This window comes from Neovison vison, chromosome 5 (assembly GCF_020171115.1).
Source record: "Neovison vison isolate M4711 chromosome 5, ASM_NN_V1, whole genome shotgun sequence".
Classification (NCBI taxonomy): domain Eukaryota; kingdom Metazoa; phylum Chordata; class Mammalia; order Carnivora; family Mustelidae; genus Neogale; species Neogale vison.
In genome coordinates, this window is record NC_058095.1 from 25,904,013 (window position 1) to 25,922,431 (window position 18,419).

Sequence of the window (18,419 nt, forward strand, 5' to 3'; positions counted from 1 at the left end):
GACCGATGTCTCCAGAAGCCCAGGCCCTGAGGCCACATCCATCTTCTGTACTCGAAGTCGCTGCTTAGAAATCTTGGGCCTTCCGGTAACTTGAAGCCTGGTGCAGCGACGGGCCGCGTGGCTAAAAGCGCAAATACAAACCTCCAACCGACTGCTGGCTAAGCCCCTATCCCCTTACCCCAGGCTTCGCCTCTCCATCCCATGCAGTTCCGATCCCTACCAGGCGGCGACGCACGTGAGAACGCGTGCGCAGTGAGCGCTCGAGGCGTCCTTTGCCCTTCTCCCAATGGCGGGTTGCGGTCCCCTTCCCGGCATCCTCGCGGGGGCACGGTGAGCGTCATTTCCGGTGGGGAAGGCCCGCGGCCGCCGCCGCCATTTCGGACACCGCTGTGAGGCTGAGACCGGAGCCGGTCCGCTGGGCGGCGGGCGCCGGGGCAGGAGGGGCGCGCGCGGCGGCGGCGGCCCAGCGTGTAGGCGCGGAGTCGGCCATGGCGGGCAACTTTGACTCGGAGGAGAGGAGTAGCTGGTACTGGGGGCGGTTGAGCCGGCAGGAGGCGGTGGCGCTGTTGCAGGGCCAGCGGCACGGGGTATTTCTGGTGCGGGACTCGAGCACCAGCCCCGGGGACTATGTGCTCAGCGTCTCCGAGAACTCGCGCGTCTCCCACTACATCATCAACAGCAGCGGCCCGCGCCCGTCTGTGCCACCGTCGCCCGCCCAGCCTCCGCCCGGTGAGGACGGACGGGACGGGAGGCCCCGGGCGGGGTGAGGGCCGCGGAACTCCCCAGCCTAGCCGGCTCCTCTCCGAGAGCTGACCTCCACGAGGAACGTGGGCAGAGGGCCGGAGTGACCATGGCAGGGGGTAGCCTGGTGCTTTGGGGTCGTTCACACCACGAGCGGGTGTGTGTGGGGGAAGGAGTCGCACTGACCCAGGCCTCTGGGTGTGACTTGGGAGGACAGCCCAGGGGAAGGGGAACTGCTTCGGCCCCAGGGTGGGGCTAGCGCCCGGGCCAGGCACAAGGGCAGGGCCGGGCAACGTGGGGACAAAGAGCTGAGGGGGATGTTGGCACTGCGGGGGCATCACTTGGCAGCGGTTCCCAGAATGAATTCGATAATCCTACAAGTGGCTTTTTAGACTTGAAACATTTCCTGTAGTGTTAGAGAGCCGGGCTTGGTTTGGAGAGCTATTCTCCCCTGCTGGCCTTTGGTAGGAAGTCACCACATACTAGCCCGGAGGGATGGAGACACCCTCAGGAAACCGGTCAGCTTTTTCCTTTCTTGGGCATTTTTCCAAAATACTTTTACTGTCCTCTTCCCCCGCAGAGGACGAAGGTGGTGAGCTAAGTGTCTTGGGGATAGAAGTAAGCCCTCTGTGATCAGCCCAGAACAAGTTGATATCCAGCTGATGGTGTCCAAGAGATCTTAAAGTCCAGAGACAGTTTCTACAATTAGGGGGTTCTAGTTTTCAGGGTATTTTGTGGAGGGCAGATTTTTTTTTTCCCCAGGAAATAAGCTAGTGGAAACAGTCCCTTCCTTGAAAGTGGACGGAACTTCCAGTTTTATTCAACTTGAACATTGTCAGTGCTATATGTCAGGGCCTCTTGTTGCTCAGTAAGTTGGGGCTGTGACCTAGGTCTTTCTTACCAAGGATCACTGAGATGTGACTATCTTACTTATTCCTTGAGAGTTGTTTGGAGAATTTTAAGGAGATTTATGCACTTAGTGCCTGAGGTTTGTGAAGTATAGAGGAATTCTGAGGTTGTCATCTTGTGTAGCAGCATCAAGAGTCTTAGTCTTTCTCATTGTTCCCAAGTTGAAGCATTTTTCTTCTGACCAGCTGAGCCTAGCTCCAGGCCAGTATCTTTCCCTTTTGGGATAGTCCTAATTTAGATTTATTCACTCTGGCCAGAAATGGAGAGGTGGGATAGTCAGTCTCTTTGTTGGTAACAAATACCAATTATAAAAAAAAGAGTATGGAATCTTTAAGTCCACAAATTATCCTAGGTCTTCTCAGTCTGGTTAGTTTAATAGCATAACGTGAGACAAGAATATTGATGTAACATAACTTTGCCCCAAACCAGGTAAATTCTACCTTTTTTTTTTTATTATTTTTTTTTATTTTTTAAGACTTTTTTTTTTTTTTTTAAAGATTTTATTTATTTATTTGACAGAGAGAGATCACAAGTAGGCAGAGAGGCAGGCAGAGAGAGAGGAAGGGAAGCAGGCTCCCCGCTGAGCAGAGAGCCCGATGTGGGACTCGATCCCAGGACCCTGAGATCATGACCTGAGCCGAAGGCAGCGGCTTAACACACTGAGCCACCCAGGCACCCCCTACCTTTTTTTTTTTTTTAAAAGATTTTATTTATTTATTTGACAGACAGAGATCACAAGTAGGCAGAGAGGCAGATAGAGAGAGAGGGGGAAGCAGGCTCTCCGCTGAGCAGAGAGCCCGATATGGGGCTCGATCCCAGAACCCTGGGATCATGACCTGAGCTGAAGGCAGAGGCTTTAACCCACTGAGCCACCCAGGCACCCCAATTCTACCTTTTCTTAATGTATTTTTTTTCTTAAGATTTATTTGTTTATTTGATGGGAGAGAGAGCACAAGTAGACAGAGCAGCAGATAGAAGGAGAGGGAGGAGCCGACTTCCCGCAGAGCAGGGAGCCTAATGTCCCTTAGGATCCCAGGACCTGGGATCATGACCTGAGCCAAGGGTAAACGCTTAAGGACTGAGCTACCCAAGCACCCCTAAATTCGACTTTTTACCACTTTCTTGGTATCGAGGGTTTTACATTACAGTGCAGTAATATGATGGCAAACGGTCACTGAAACTCAATTTTGACCCTCTTCCCCCCAATTTTCAACCTTTTGTGTATACATTTTGTGAAATTTGGAGATGGCAGCAAGCAGGTTTGCTAGTTTGAGCTTTCTCCACACCTTGGTGTTAGGACTTTATATCTCTGCACTTACCTTGATACCGAGCTCCACCTTTTCATAACAGATACGAGTTCAGATCCTTGGCCCAAAAGAGAAGGTGAAGATTGCCAGAGTTTGTGGATGGGGTGTAGAAAGTTCATGGGCATTGTGGTAATTCTTGTTTCTGGTAATGTGCCCAATTTTCCACACACAGCAGTCGATTGAGTTGCTGTCTTTATAATTAAGATTACTTAATCTTTGTTTCCCCTCCTCTCCCGTCAAGCTCTTTTTCTTTTGAAACTACACAGAGAAATTTCTTAAATTTTAGAAAAGCATGTAGAATATTAATAGCTAACATTTATCGACTGGTTATTCTATGCCAAGTACTTTGCCGAGTACTTTCTGTACTTTATCTCATTTTCTGCCCATAACAATCTGGTGAGAAGTACTGTGATCTCAATTAATTGAAATATTTTCATTTTATAGGTGAGGAAACTGAGAGTCAGAGATTCAGTAACTTGCTCAAGGTCACACAGCTGGTAAATGATTGAGCCAGATTTTGAACCTCAGAATTCTGACTAGAGAGCTGACACTTATGTTGTACTTCTTTTTCTTTCTTTTGAGATCTGAACAATGCACATAGAAGATTCAATACTTTTGTTTTTGTCATGAGGTCCTAGGTTCTGTTTAAAGATGAAAGAATGACAAGAAGAAACTAATTTAATATTTGGACAATACTTGTCTGTTATCGAAAAGTCTAATGATGATGAGGCTTTTACAGTTCTCATTTGGCAAATTGAACGTGAAAAGAGCTTTTTACTTAGGACTTTATAACGTATTTTGTGGACATAATTTTTTTTTTTTTTTAAAGATTTTATTTATTTATTTGACAGAGAGAGAGATCACAAGTAGGCAGAGAGTCAGGCAGAGATAGAAGGGGAAGCAGGCTCCCTGCTGAGCAGAGAGCCCGATGCGGGGCTCGATCCCAGGACACTGGGATCATGACCTGAGCCGAAGGCAGCGGCTTAATCCACTGAGCCACCCAGGCGCCCCTGGACATATATTTTTGTATGGAATGGCTTATTCCTTTAGAGGAATATGGGTAGGATGGATTAGGTATTTTTAAGCTTTTCTGGTGAGTATATTTTTAACTTAGTTGTTCAGCTTCCACAGGCTGCCATAGTCTGGGAAGCACCCTGGTTGTGCCTCAGGGCCATAAGGCAGGGTTTGGTCAAGTCTACTGGGCATACCTTGTCAGGTTGGACTTCAAGGTGGACCTCATGGGAAGGCTTTGCAATCATTGATTCACTCACATGTTTTTTTGAACAATGAGGTATTACTAGACCTTAGCCAGTAGATAGTTGAATAAGTGCGAGCTGGGAGAGTAGTTTCAAGTCTGAACTCTGGAGCTTGGGTTTGAGACATTCTTCCTGGCCACTTACTACTTATGTAACTTTGGGCACATTCTTTAACTTGCCTCTGCCTCAATTTCCCCATCTGTAAAAGAAAGGAAATGGTGAGTGCTCGCTTCGGCAGCACATATACTAAAGAAAGGAAATGGTGATATTGACCACATAGGGTTCTTATGAGGATTAAATGAGTTTTAATGTATTAAATGCTTAAGAATGGGGCTAACATATAGTAAGTACTTGATAAGCATTAGCTGTATTAGTCTTATGAACATAAGTATGAGGTTGGGAGAGCAGTAGTTGAAGCAAAGTGGAAGACTTCTCAGCATTGAGGGGCTCACAGGCAGGCATGATGTGGGTTGGTGAGCACTGGTAATAGGATAGCATGTGTAAGGGAGTAAGTGCTGGGGTGGAGCATGATGGAGTGCATCGAGAAGTGTGAAAGGACCTTGGATCCGTGACATAGAAATATGATGGCACCTGGTGTTACCTGCTTAACCCAGAGCCTTCTACCTATTGTTCTTGTGGGCGAGGGAAGCATAAAAGCTTGCCTCATTTTGGGGCAGGGAGGAGCAAAAGTTGGGGTGGTTATTGTTTACGCTGCCTCTTCAAGGTGGTGCTGGACCAAGCCATTCTCTAGAAATCTTGTGGGACTGTCCATTACCTACTGCTTTTATACCTCCCCCATCTGTGTTTCATTTGTTTACCTCATCTTTGCAGTTCTCAAACCTGGTCTTCATGTTTTATTCATCAGTTACAGAGTATCCCTCCATCCAGTGGTTCTGGAGAAGTTCTTCAGTGAGTTACTTCTAGGTTTACATCCAAAAAAGGATGTCTCGGTAAAAGGAAGTAGGTTTATTTATTGCAGGACTTCTCAGCCATTTGCTGTGCTCATGTGAAATTATGACCCTCCCAAGAGAGGCAGGTTTTTGACCACAAGACATTTTGAGAAGTGTCCTGAGATTCTGTAGAATCTTTTCTGGGAAACAATGCAGTGGACTTGGATTTGGGGATTATTTGAAAATTTCTAAAGGAATAAAGAGGTTTGGGCAGGGTACAGTGTACCAACTGCTTTTAGGAGCTTTTATTACATAGGTGTTTGACACCAGGAGAAGTTAAATAAGAGTTCATATAGCTAGTAAATGGCAGAACCAGAATTCATTAAACCTAGTCAGTCTGAATCTGTGAAATACCATGCTGATACCCACCATTTTTAGAAAGTTCTGTTTGCTTAGGAGGACAGATATTTGATACCTCTTTAGGAGACCTCAGATGAAAGTCAGCAGCCTTTTTAGCCCTTTGTCTTGGACAGGTGGTGGGGTGTGTTTAAGCATTTTCTATTAATACCATAGGCAGAAGAGGAGGAAAGAAGTGGAATTAAGGAAAGAGGAAGGGAAAACGGAAGTTCTTCGAATTCAGGGAGAGGCCGATGATGGAGCTGCTGTGGTGGTACCCATGCCAGACTGACCTGACCAGACTGACCTATTGAAGCCCATGGAGCTCTTGGTTGTTCTTCATAAAACCTTCAGGGAATGGTGTTGTAAAAATTGATGTAACCTGAGGGCTAAAATGCTTAAGAATTAATGAGTTGAGCATGTACAGAAACCAAAAGAATATGAAGTGCTTGCATTGATTTTGATTTCTTAATGTGTTTGTTCATAACTCATACTCAGAATACCAGCACAGGTTTATGTAAAACAAGTCAGTGACGTTTTCCAAGTCCCAGCAATGAGAACCTGGTCTTTGGTTCATTTCTCTAGACTGACTGACTATATCTCCTTCCTTTCCTGTCCTCCTGTTTCCTGCCCTTGGATGTTTGTGGTTGGAAGGCGATGACGTAGGGAAGAGGAGCTGGAACATATAGCTGTGATGAGGTTTGGGCTTATCTGAGACTTACGTTCTTTTCTCCCCCTTTTCCTTCTGGAGTTTGGTTGATGGTCCATGTTTTTGACTGCTTCAGCAGTACACAGAAACAGGCACTCCTCTGGTGGAATTACAGTGTCAGTAAAATAGGAAAAAATTTGTAGGTAAAATCAAAGGGGTGCCTGGCTGACTCAGTGGATAGAGCATACAACTCTTGATCTTAGGGTTGTGAGTTCAAGTTCCGCATTGGGTGTAGAGATTACTTAAAAATAAATCTTTTTTTTTTAAGAGTATCAAAGATTTTCCTTGGTGTTTTGCTTGTATTTCTCTGACTGCTGGGATTGCCAAGCCAAGCCAAAGAAGAGAAGTCATTGTGGGTCCAGTTCACACCATGCAGCATTTGAGCAAGAAATGAATTGAACCAATTTCCTACCTTTATATTTATGGCAGAGGAGCTGCCATTTTTTCTTTTCATAATTTTCTTTACAAGGGTCTTAGCCTTGTGGTCTTATTTGATCTTCTAAACTATCACCCCCCCCAATCAAACACAAAACACATTTTACTTCAGCTAGTACAGTAATGGAGGAACCATAACAATGGATGACAGGAGTGGTTACCTTCCTTTTTAGAGTGAAAAGAATGCCTTGGAAATGTTCAGTATGGTCAGGGCTGTTCTTTCATGGTGATTTTTGTTGCTACTGTTTTTTTGTAAGAATACATCTCCAGTTGAAAGTGAAAGTCAGGGGGGGAAATAATGTCTTCCTGAGACCTCCTGCCTCATTCTTGGCTTACCAACCACACTGTGTGTACCTTTATATCCGCAACTGTGCTATGAGCTTCTTAAAACTGGAAACAGACTTTTTAACTTCCTTCCCTCATTTCAGAATTTTGTTCATTAAGAATAATGTTAACATTTACTGAGTACTGTCTTCCAACCACTGTCCCAAAAAGGCAACTAGTGAAAACCATTTTTGGCTTTTGCACCTTGGCATGTAGTTGGGTAAACTCTAGCAAGGGAGCTTTTCTCCCTTTGTGTCATTAGGACCATTTTCTTTTTTTTTTTTTTTTAAAGATTTTATTTATTTATTTGTCAGAGACAGAGGGAGAGAGCGAGTGAGCACAGGCAGACAGAGAGGCAGGCAGAGTCAGAGGGAGAAGCAGGCTCCCTGCCGAGCAAGGAGCCTGATGTGGGACTCGATCCCAGGACCCTGGGATCATGACCTGAGCCGAAGGCAGCTGCTTAACCAACTGAGCCACCCAGGCGTCCCATTAGGACCCTTTTCTAAGCCATGGTTACTCTGCTGGTGTGCGGGTCCTCCCTAACACTCTACCCAGGAGGCTTTCTGGACCAGACAGTGCTGAGTAGGTCTCCTTGGAGCTCACATTGACCCAATCCTTCACATAGTTCAGCAGGCCTAAAGGATCACTGAATTAACCTAGTGGTGATAAGCAGAATGACCATGTATCTCATTGCCTCCAAGACTTGAATGGGAACAATCCCCCTTCAGTAGTCCGTTCGAGTGAAGGCAAACTCCAGAGTATAGCACCACCATGCTCTGGTATATTCCTAACCAAAGTTCTCCAGTTCAGCTCTTGAAACTACTGGGGTTGTGTCCTGCAGGTGCCTGATGGTGTTTGCTGTAGATATGTAGTCCTGGGTCTGGGCATCTAATTAAGCTTTTTTTTTTTCCCAAGAGATTTTATTTATTTATTTGACAGTGAGAGAGGGAACATAGCAGAGGGAGTGGGAGAGGGAGAAGCAGGCTTCCCGCTGAGCAGAGAGCCCTACTCAGGGCTCGATCCCAGCATGCTGGGATCATGATCTGAGCCGAAGGCAGAGGCCTAATGACTGAGCCACCCAGGCACCCCTCTATTTCAGCATCTTGAGTTGGGGAGCCAGCCAGATTTACTGAGTGTGGGCTATTAACTTGTTTTAGCTTATAGCCATGAATTCCACAGATGGACTTGTGTGATACAAGAAATGTGCAACTGTCCTTTAAATTGTGTCTTGGTGTCTCGTGCGTTCATTTGTGAAGGCACTTATCAGTACTCATTCAGTATTGAGGATTTCTGGTTAACTTCTGTAGTTTATCTTTTCACTTCTTTCCACCACTGAATTTCAAAGGTACTTTTTCTGGTCATTCTGGAAGAAGTGATTTCTAATACTGAACAAAATAATTGGGTCTCATTTCTTTTTTTTTTTTAATCTTTTGGGTCTCATTTCTTTTGGAGTGCAAATTGATTTAAACATCCATCTTGGGCTATCACAATATTCCTATTTCACCACATTAATCACAGGCTTTCTTTTTTTTTTTAAGATTTTATTTATTTATTTGACAGAGATCACAAGTAGGCAGAGAGGCAGGTGGGGATGGGGGGTGATGTGAAGCAGGCTCCTTGCTGAGCAGAGAGCCCTATGCGGGGCTCGAGCCCAGGACCCTGAGATCATGACCTGAGCCGAAGGCAGAGGCTTAATCCACTGAGCCACCCAGGCGCCCCTCACTGTGGCTTTTTTTTTTTTTTAAGATTTTATTTATTTATTTGAGAGAGAGAGAGATCACAAGTAGGCAGAGAAGCAGGCAGAGAGAGAGGGGGAAGCAGGCTCCCTGCTGAGCAGACAGCCCGATGCGGGGCTCGATCCTAGGACCCTGAGATCATGACCTGAGCCAAAGGCAGAGGCTTAACCCACTGAGCCACCCAGGCGCCCCTCACTGTGGCTTTTAAAGATTTATTTGTTTATTTGAGAGAGAGACCGCAAGCGGGGGTGGGAAGAAAAAAAGGGAAAGAATCTCAAGCTGACTCTCCATTGAGCGTGGTGCCCGACTTGGGGCTCAATCCCATGACCCTGAGATCATGACCTGAGTCGTATCACTATGGCTTTTAGATAGTGGACCAGTGTTCTTGGAGTGAAGAACATAAATTGGGCATTTTCCCTTAACAGAGGACTTGAACAAGTAACCCTCCCAAAAGAAGTACAAATAGTAATCTTGAAATATACCAAACAGTCAAAGATGATATTTAAAAAGAAATAGCATTTCTCATTAAATTGTCATTGAGGGGCGCCTGGGTGGCTCAGTTGGTTAAGTGTCTGCCTTTGGCTCAGGTCATGATCTCAGGTCATGATCTCTGGGATCAAGTCCTGCATCAGGCTCCCTGCTCAGCAGGAAGCCTGCTTCTCTCTCTCCTTCCTGCTTATGCTCTCTCAAATACATAAAATCTTAAAAATAAATAGTCAATGAGAGAGAGCCTATGAGCCGGGAGAGGGGTGGTGGGAGAGGGAGAAACAGACTCCCTGATGAGCAGGGAGCCCGATGTTGGATCAGATCCTAGGACACTGAGATCATGACCTGAGCTGAAGGCGTACACATAATGGAGTGAGCCACACAGGCATCCCAAATTGTCAGTGATCATCCTTTCTTTCTTTCTTTTTTTTTTTAAAGAATTTGTCAGGGCGCCTGGGTGCCTCAGTGGGTTAGGCTGCTGCCTTCGGCTCAGGTTGTGGTCTCAGGGTCCTGGGATGGAGACCCGAATCGGGTTCTCTGCTCAGTGGGCAGCCTGCTTCCCTTTCTCTCTCTGCTGCCTCTCTGCCTGCTTGTGATCTCGCTCTGTCAAATGAATAAATAAAATCTTTAAAAAAAATTTTTTTTGACAGAACAAGCAGTGGGGATGGCTGGCAGAGGGAGAAGCGGGCTCCCCACTAAAGAAGGAGCCCAATATGGGACTCAATCCCAGGACCCTGGGTTTATGACCTGAGCCAAAGGCAGATGCTTAACCAACTAGCTGCCCAGGTGTCCTTTGCAGTGCTTTTTAAAATGCTGTTTTGGCAAGGATATGGAGAAAGTGGGAACTCCTAGATCAGTGGTGGCAGTGGAAAATCTTAACAGATCTTTTGGAGGACTATTTGGCAACATAAACCATAAACCTTAATGTTCTTACCCTTTGATCCAGCAGGTGCATTTCAAGGAATTTATTCTAATGAAATAAAAAACCTCTTTAATAGATAAGAACAAAAATGCTCATAATAGTATTTTCACTAGTGAAAAGTTAGGAATACTTTATAGCTATTAAAAGTCATATTCATGGGGCACCTGGGTGGTTCAGTGGGTTAAGCCTCTGCCTTTGGCTCAAGTCATGATCTCAGAGTCTTGGGATCAAGCCCCGCATCAGGCTCTCTGCTCAGCAGAGACCCTGCTTCCCTCTCTCTCTCTGCCTACTTGTAATCTCTCTTTCAAATAAATAAAATCTTAAAAAAAAAAGTCATGTTCATGAAGAGATGAGAAATTTTTTATTATATAAAAATCTTTTTATAAGAAAAAAAGGCAAGATAAAAAATTTATATTACCTATCTGTTAGGGTCCGTGATCAAAGGAACGAGACTGATACAAAGCGAAGGTCAAGCAAAGCTTTATTTCGCGCCAAGCATCATGAATCGCACTGACCGGTCAGGGCTTTCTTTTATAAAAGATGACAACTTTGACCCCGGCGAGCCTACTCCCAATGAGGTTGCTGACATCTAGGTCGTTTCTCACTGTGTCACTGCTGAGGGTCCTGGAGTGCGGGGCAGGGCCGCTGGCACCGCAGGCGTCGAGGGACCGCTGACAACTGGACCGCAGATGTCTCAGGACCGCAGGCGTCGAGGGACCGCTGACAACTGGACCGCAGATGTCTCAGGACCGCAGGCGTCGAGGGACCGCTGACAACTGGACCGCAGACATCGAGGGACCGCTGACAACTGGACCGCAGACATCGAGGGACCGCTGACAACTGGACCGCAGATGTCTCAGGACCGCAGGCGTCGAGGGACCGCTGACAACTGGACCGCAGACGTCTCAGGACCGCAGGCGTCGAGGGAACGCTGACAACTGGACCGCAGACGTCTCAGGACCGCAGGCGTCGAGGGACCGCTGACAACTGGACCGCAGATGTCTCAGGACCGCAGGCGTCGAGGGACCGCTGACAACTGGACCGCAGATGTCTCAGGACCGCAGGCGTCGAGGGACCGCTGACAACTGGACCGCAGACATCGAGGGACCGCTGACAACTGGACCGCAGACATCGAGGGACCGCTGACAACTGGACCGCAGATGTCTCAGGACCGCAGGCGTCGAGGGACCGCTGACAACTGGACCGCAGACGTCTCAGGACCGCAGGCGTCGAGGGACCGCTGACAACTGGACCGCAGATGTCTCAGGACCGCAGGCGTCGAGGGACCGCTGACAACTGGACCGCAGACGTCTCAGGACCGCAGGCGTCGAGGGACCGCTGACAACTGGACCGCAGATGTCTCAGGACCGCAGGCGTCGAGGGACCGCTGACAACTGGACCACAGACGACTGGACTGCTGGGCCGCCGGAGGCTGCAGGCTGCAGGCGATGGCTCGGGGCCGCCGCCGGAGGCTAGAAGCTGCAGGCGGCGGTGCTCGGGGCCGCCGCCGGAGGCTGGAAGCTGCAGGCGGCGGCGCTCGAGGCCGGAGGCTGGAAGCTGCAGGCGACGGCGCTCGGGGCCGGAGGCTGGAAGCTGCAGGCGACGGCGCTCGGGGCCGGAGGCTGGAAGCTGCAGGCGACGGTGCTCGGGGCCGCCGCCGGAGGGTGCAGGCGGCGGCGCTCGGGGCCGCCGCCGGAGGGTGCAGGCGGCGGCGCTCGGGGCCGCCGCCGGAGGCTGCAGGCGGCGGCGCTCGGGGCCGCCGCCGGAGGGTGCAGGCGGCGGCGCTCGGGGCCGCCGCCGGAGGCTGCAGGCGGCGGCGCTCGGGGCCGCCGCCGGAGGGTGCAGGCGGCGGCGCTCGGGGCCGCCGCCGGAGGGTGCAGGCGGCGGCGCTCGGGGCCGCCGCCGGAGGCTGCAGGCGGCGGCGCTCGGGGCCGCCGCCGGAGGGTGCAGGCGGCGGCGCTCGGGGCCGCCGCCGGAGGCTGCAGGCGGCGGCGCTCGGGGCCGCCGCCGGAGGCTGCAGGCGGCGGCGCTCGGGGCCGCCGCCGGAGGGTGCAGGCGGCGGCGCTCGGGGCCGCCGCCGGAGGCTGCAGGCGGCGGCGCTCGGGGCCGCCGCCGGAGGCTGCAGGCGGCGGCGCTCGGGGCCGCCGCCGGAGGCTGCAGGCGGCGGCGCTCGGGGCCGCCGCCGGAGGCTGCAGGCGGCGGCGCTCGGGGCCGCCGCCGGAGGCTGCAGGCGGCGGCGCTCGGGGCCGCCGCCGGAGGCTGCAGGCGGCGGCGCTCGGGGCCGCCGCCGGAGGGTGCAGGCGGCGGCGCTCGGGGCCGCCGCCGGAGGCTGCAGGCGGCGGCGCTCGGGGCCGCCGCCGGAGGCTGCAGGCGGCGGCGCTCGGGGCCGCCGCCGGAGGCTGCAGGCGGCGGCGCTCGGGGCCGCCGCCGGAGGCTGCAGGCGGCGGCGCTCGGGGCCGCCGCCGGAGGCTGCAGGCGGCGGCGCTCGGGGCCGCCGCCGGAGGCTGCAGGCGGCGGCGCTCGGGGCCGCCGCCGGAGGGTGCAGGCGGCGGCGCTCGGGGCCGCCGCCGGAGGCTGCAGGCGGCGGCGCTCGGGGCCGCCGCCGGAGGCTGCAGGCGGCGGCGCTCGGGGCCGCCGCCGGAGGCTGCAGGCGGCGGCGCTCGGGGCCGCCGCCGGAGGGTGCAGGCGGCGGCGCTCGGGGCCGCCGCCGGAGGCTGCAGGCGGCGGCGCTCGGGGCCGCCGCCGGAGGGTGGACCGCCAAACGCGGTTATAGCTCTTACAAGAGCTGTTACAGCTCTACTATACACCGTTGACTCCCCTGCTCTTCTGCGACTTCCACCGCTCTCCGCTCCACTTCACCGCTCTCCGCCGACTTCACCGCTCTCCGCCGACTTCACCGCTCTCCGCCGACTTCACCGCTCTCCGCCGACTTCACCGCTCTCCGCCGACTTCACCGCTCTCCGCCGACTTCACCGCTCTCCGCCGACTTCACCGCTCTCCGCCGACTTCACCGCTCTCCGCCGACTTCACCGCTCTCCGCCGACTTCATCCCTCCTGTAGCAGCCGCTGCTCTCCTGCAGGAGCCCCCGGCTCTCCTGCAGCAGCCCCCCGCGGCAGCCTGGCAGAGCAACCTTTATGGGGGTGGTTGAGCCCCGCCCCTACACAGGTGGCCAATTGAATTTCAACCTTCCCAGCGGATATACCTACGGCCTACTGATTGGATGACTCCACTCAGTCTGCCCCACCCTTACATTCCCCCCTTTTCTTTGGAGATTAGTCAAATCCTTGACTTTTCAGATGGTTCTACCTTATATTGAACATATAAGACTAACATTTTATCGCCCCAATTTTCTTTAGTATAGCAACAATACACTCACAGTTTCTTTAGTCTTAGTTTCAGTCCATGGTCAGCAGGGTCCTTTGGCTGCATTTCCCATCTCTGGAGGGCATCCTTACTCTCAGCTCGTTTGACATGACCCGCATGAACCCAGGCCCTGATGCCTTCCACTTTTACTGCTGTGGGGGTGGTTAGGATAACAGTAAATGGTCCCTTCCAACGAGGCTCCAAATTCCCCACTTGATAGCGACGTATCCAAACCAAGTCCCCGGGTTGGTAAGGATGTGGTTCCACCGTCTCTGTTCCAGTGTGGGCAACTCGGATTCCTGTATGGGCTTTTTTTAAGACAGATTGTAATGCCTGCAGTGACTGGAGTACAGACTGATCCGTCATTTCTGCTAGGGCAACCTCCTGTAGCCGAGGACAGAGTGGGGGGGGTCTCCCAAACAATATTTCAAATGGGGTCACCTTGCTTAAATAAGGTGTACATCGGGCTCTAAGGAGGGCAAAAGGAAGGAGATCTACCCATCCACCGCCAGTTTCCAGAATTAGTTTTGTCAAGGTCTCTTTAAGAGTCCGATTCATTCTTTCTACTTGCCCCGAACTCTGGGGCCTGTATGCACAATGTAATTTCCAATTTGTGCCCACAGCCTTGGCCAATGCCTGTGAGACTGAACTTACGAATGCAGGGCCATTGTCTGACCCAATTGCAAGAGGCAGCCCGAACCTAGGAATTATTTCTTCTAGTATCTTTTTTGCTACTACCCCTGCGGTCTCATGCTTGGCAGGAAAAGCCTCCACCCAGCCTGAAAAGGTATCCACAAAAACCAACATATACTTGTGCCCATATTTTCCAGGTTTCATTTCTGTAAAATCTATTTCCCAATAAATTCCTGGTTCCTTACCTCTTTCTCTTTTCCCTCTTCCCATTTTAGTTCTTCCTACATTAACTGCCTGGCATTGGGCACATCTATCAACTACATCCTGAACCATACGACCTAATTTAGAAACCTGGAACTGCTTGCCTATAAGCTCCTTGAGTTTTCGTGTCCCCAAATGAGTACCCTGATGTATCTGGCCTACTAACTTCTTACCTAGTCTTCGAGGAAGAATTATTTTTCCTATTTTTGTCTTGGCCCAGTCCCCTTCATAGTCTAATTCAACCCATTTCTGTAAATACTTTAAATCCTCTTCTGAATAGTTTGGTTTTTCTGGTAGTGCTGGAGCCGGGAGTGCAACTAGTTCTTGCACTTTTTCTCGAGCTGCTTGCTTTGCGGCTTGATCTGCTAAGTAGTTTCCTTTTGAAATCAGATCAGTCCCCTTTTGATGTCCTGGGCAATGCATAACAGCCACCTTTTTCGGGTCCCAAATAGCCTGGAGGAGAGCTAATATTTCTCTTCTGTTTTTAATTCCTTTTCCTTCTGCTGTTAATAGGCCCCTTTCTTTATAAATAGCCCCATGTATGTGCAGTGTAGCAAAGGCATACCTGCTGTCCGTATAGATGTTGGTGGTTTTTCCTTTGGCCATCTGCAGTGCCTTCGTGAGTGCAATTAGTTCTGCTCTCTGTGCCGAAGTTCCATGTGGCAGGGCTGCTGTCCAGAGTCTCTGCTCAGGAGAAACCACCGCGGCCCCTGCATACCTCTTTCCATTGACTATGTAGCTGCTCCCATCTGTGAACAGAGTCATCTCGGCATCTGGGAGGGGAATGTCTCTGAGATCCGGCCTTATTCCTGTGACTTGGGTTAAGACCTCCCCACAATCATGTGGATGGTCAGCTAGCTCTTCTGGCAGCAGTGTGGCTGGATTTAGCACTGCTGGGGGTCGGAAGGCCACTTTTGGTTCATTGAGGAGAAGGGCCTGATACCCCGTTACTCGGGCGTTCGTCATCCATCGGTCTGGTGGAGTCCGGAGAAGGCCCTCAATCGCGTGTGTGGTGGTTATAACAAGATTTTGGCCTAAAGTTAATTTGCTCGCATCCTTAACCAGGAGGGCTGTTGCGGCAATTATGCGGAGGCAAGGAGGGAACCCAGCTGCTACTGGGTCTAGTTTCTTACTAAGGTAGGCCACTGGTCTTCGCCAAGGTCCCAGAGTCTGAGTTAAAACTCCTTTGGCCACTCCCGATTTTTCATCCACGTATAATTGGAAGGGTTTGGTTACATCTGGGATGGCCAATGCTGGGGCACTCAGCAAGGCTGTCTGTAATTCCCGAAATGCTCCCTCTGCTTCAGCTGTCCACTCAATCCTAGTGAGCCCTCCTTTTGTCAGTTCATAGAGCGGTCGGGCAATCTCTGCAAACCGTGGTATCCATAGCCTACAGTAGCCCACTGTTCCAAGAAACTCCCTTACTTGTCGGGACGTGGTGGGACGGGGGTATCGGGTAATCACCTGTTTCCTGGATTCAGACAGTGAACGTACTCCCTCATGGAGGTCAAAGCCTAGATAAGTGGCATAGCTCTGACAGAGCTGTGCTTTCTTTGCTGACACCCGATACCCTTTTGTCTGCAGAGCCTGTAAGAGAGCTCTCGTCCCCCACAAACACGACTCATAGTCCTCGGCGGCTACTAGCAAGTCATCAACGTATTGTAACAGAGTGACTCCTGGATTAGAAATTCTGTACTCACGCAAATCCTCATGCAGGGCCTCATCAAAAATGGTGGGCGAATTCTTGAATCCTTGGGGAAGTCTTGTCCAGGTGAGCTGGCCTTGAAACCCCTCCTGTGGGTCAGACCACTCAAAAGCAAAAAGGGGCTGAGATTCCCTTGCTATAGGTATACAGAAAAATGCATCCTTTAAATCTAAGACAGTATATACAGTTCTTTTGGGGCCCAGGAGGGAGAGTAGGGTATAGGGGTTAGGCACTGTTGGGTGTATATCTTCAACCCGTTTGTTAACTTCCCGCAAGTCCTGAACTGGTCGGTATTCCCCAGTCTCGGCCTTTTTAACGGGGAGCAAAGGAGTGTTCCATGAAGATTTACAAGGAACTAAAATCCCGTCTCCCCGGAGGCGGTTAATGTGTTTCCTGATCCCTTCCTTTGCTTCCTGGGAAAGAGGATATTGCCGGACGCGTATAGCCGTAGCTGTCGCCTTTAATTGTACCACCACTGGAGGTTGTTCTTTAGCCAAGCCAGGGGGCTTCCCTTCTGCCCAGACCTCAGGAAACTCGTTCTGTAGGATTTGGAGGAGGCTTTCCCCCTTTGTCTTCTTTGGTTTTGAGACTGGTTCGTAAAGGCGGTATTCATCCACTGCTGCCATAAGCACCTGTACAGTGGGTTGTCTCAATGTTACAGTCATATCTCCTTCTGAAAACTGAATGCCAGCTCTTAACTTGTGGAGGAGATCTCTTCCCATCAAATTATATGGGGCATTAGGGAGGACCAAAAATCGATGTTTAACTAATCCCGAGGCTAAATTTAAAGTCCTTTCTGTTGTCCATTTATGTCTCTCTGTGCCATTTGCTCCTTGTACCCAAACTTCCTCTCCAGATAGTTTTCCCATAGGTTTAAGTAACGATGAAAATTGGGCCCCTGTGTCTACCAAAAAATCAACTGATTTCCCCTCCACTTCAATTTTTACCCGAGGTTCGGGGAGGGGTTCCGAACCATGGCCCCTTCAATCTCTGGTGGCAAGCATTGCCGTCTTCCTTTTAGGGCACTCCCTGGCCCAATGTCCTTTTTCTTTACAGTAAGCACACTGATTGGAATCTAAGTCTTCCCGCCTGCCTTCTCTCTGCTTAGGTTTTTCCTTCCATTTACTATCCCCTAGCCGTCTCCTCCCTGCCTCATGTAATGTCAAAACCTTAACCAATTTTTTTGTCTCTTTTTCATCCTCTTGTGCATCCCTGTTGTTAAATACCTTTTCTGCTATTCCCACTAACTCAGTCAGATTTTTTCCTTCAAATCCTTCGATTTTCTGAAGTTTTCTCCTTATATCTGGGGCTGACTGACTTGCAAAAGCAAGATTCATTGCCCTCTGATTTTCAGGTGCCTCAGGATTGATCGGGCTATACATTTTATAGGCTTCAATTAGCCTTTCTAGGAAGGCTCCTGGAGACTCATTCTTACCTTGAGTCACTGTACTAATTTTGGATAAATTTATGGGTCTCCTTGCTGCTGCACGGAGGCCTCCCAATAGAGCCTGGCGGTAGAAACGTAAGCTCTCCTTACCTTCATCAGAGTTTGGATCCCAGTCGGGAGATTCCCTCGGGCAGTAGTCCTCCATCCGGCGGGGATCGAGGTCCCTGCCAAGTCTCTCGCTTATCACCTTATGGGTTTCTCGCATGATGCGATCCCGTTCCTCCCCATTAAAGAGAGCCATAAGGAGCTGTTGAACATCTACCCAGGTGGGTTGGTGAGTAAGAAAAACAGTTTCCAAGAGGCTAATTAAATCCTGAGGGTGATCAGAAAAGGATTTGTGTTGGGTTTTCCAGTTATAGATGTCAGAAGAGGAGAAAGGGATATAGCTTAAGTAAGGCCGCCCTCTCCCCTCTGGTAGAGCAACCTCACGAAGGGGCAGCATCGGCGCAGACCGTACCAGTGAGGTAGAGGAAGGCTGAGGAGGATAGGGGAAAGGGGAAGGATCAGGGCAGTCTCGCCGCATGGTGATCCCATAGGTGGATCCCGACCGTGTATGAGGTGGACTTGTAAAGACATTTTGGGACCGAGAGTCAGATTTAGAAGACAAATAAAGGGGGGCGAATTCCGCATCCTCCATATCTGATGGAGGTAGAACGGTCTTCTTCCCTGAATCCCCCTTATCTGCTTGTTCTGGTTTTGGTGCTCCAACCTGCCTTAGAGGGAGAGAAATAATTTCATTAGCAGGTGGAAGATGGGACTTGAGCCATGACGGTGGCTCTTCTATCAGGTATCGCCAGGCCACAATATATGGTACTTGGTCTCGATGTAGATCCAAGACCTCACTCAGGGTAGAATATATCTGAGCCAAGGCAAACGTTCCTTCCGGTGGCCACCCTGT

The 18,419-nt window shown here is 50.4% G+C and overlaps 1 protein-coding gene across 2 annotated transcripts in view; it reads left to right on the top strand.

Moving 5' to 3' along the window:
* Window positions 1-409: 409 nt before the first annotated feature.
* Window positions 410-18,419, top strand: part of CRK (CRK proto-oncogene, adaptor protein) — a 43,752-nt gene continuing 25,742 nt past the window's right edge. The window contains exon 1 of one of the 2 annotated variants that reach the window (XM_044248192.1): window positions 410-729. In XM_044248192.1, the coding sequence (XP_044104127.1) occupies window positions 489-729 (241 nt within the window). In that variant the 5' untranslated portion in view covers window positions 410-488. The remainder of the gene's footprint in view (window positions 730-18,419) is intronic. The other variant, XM_044248191.1, reaches the window with a different exon arrangement.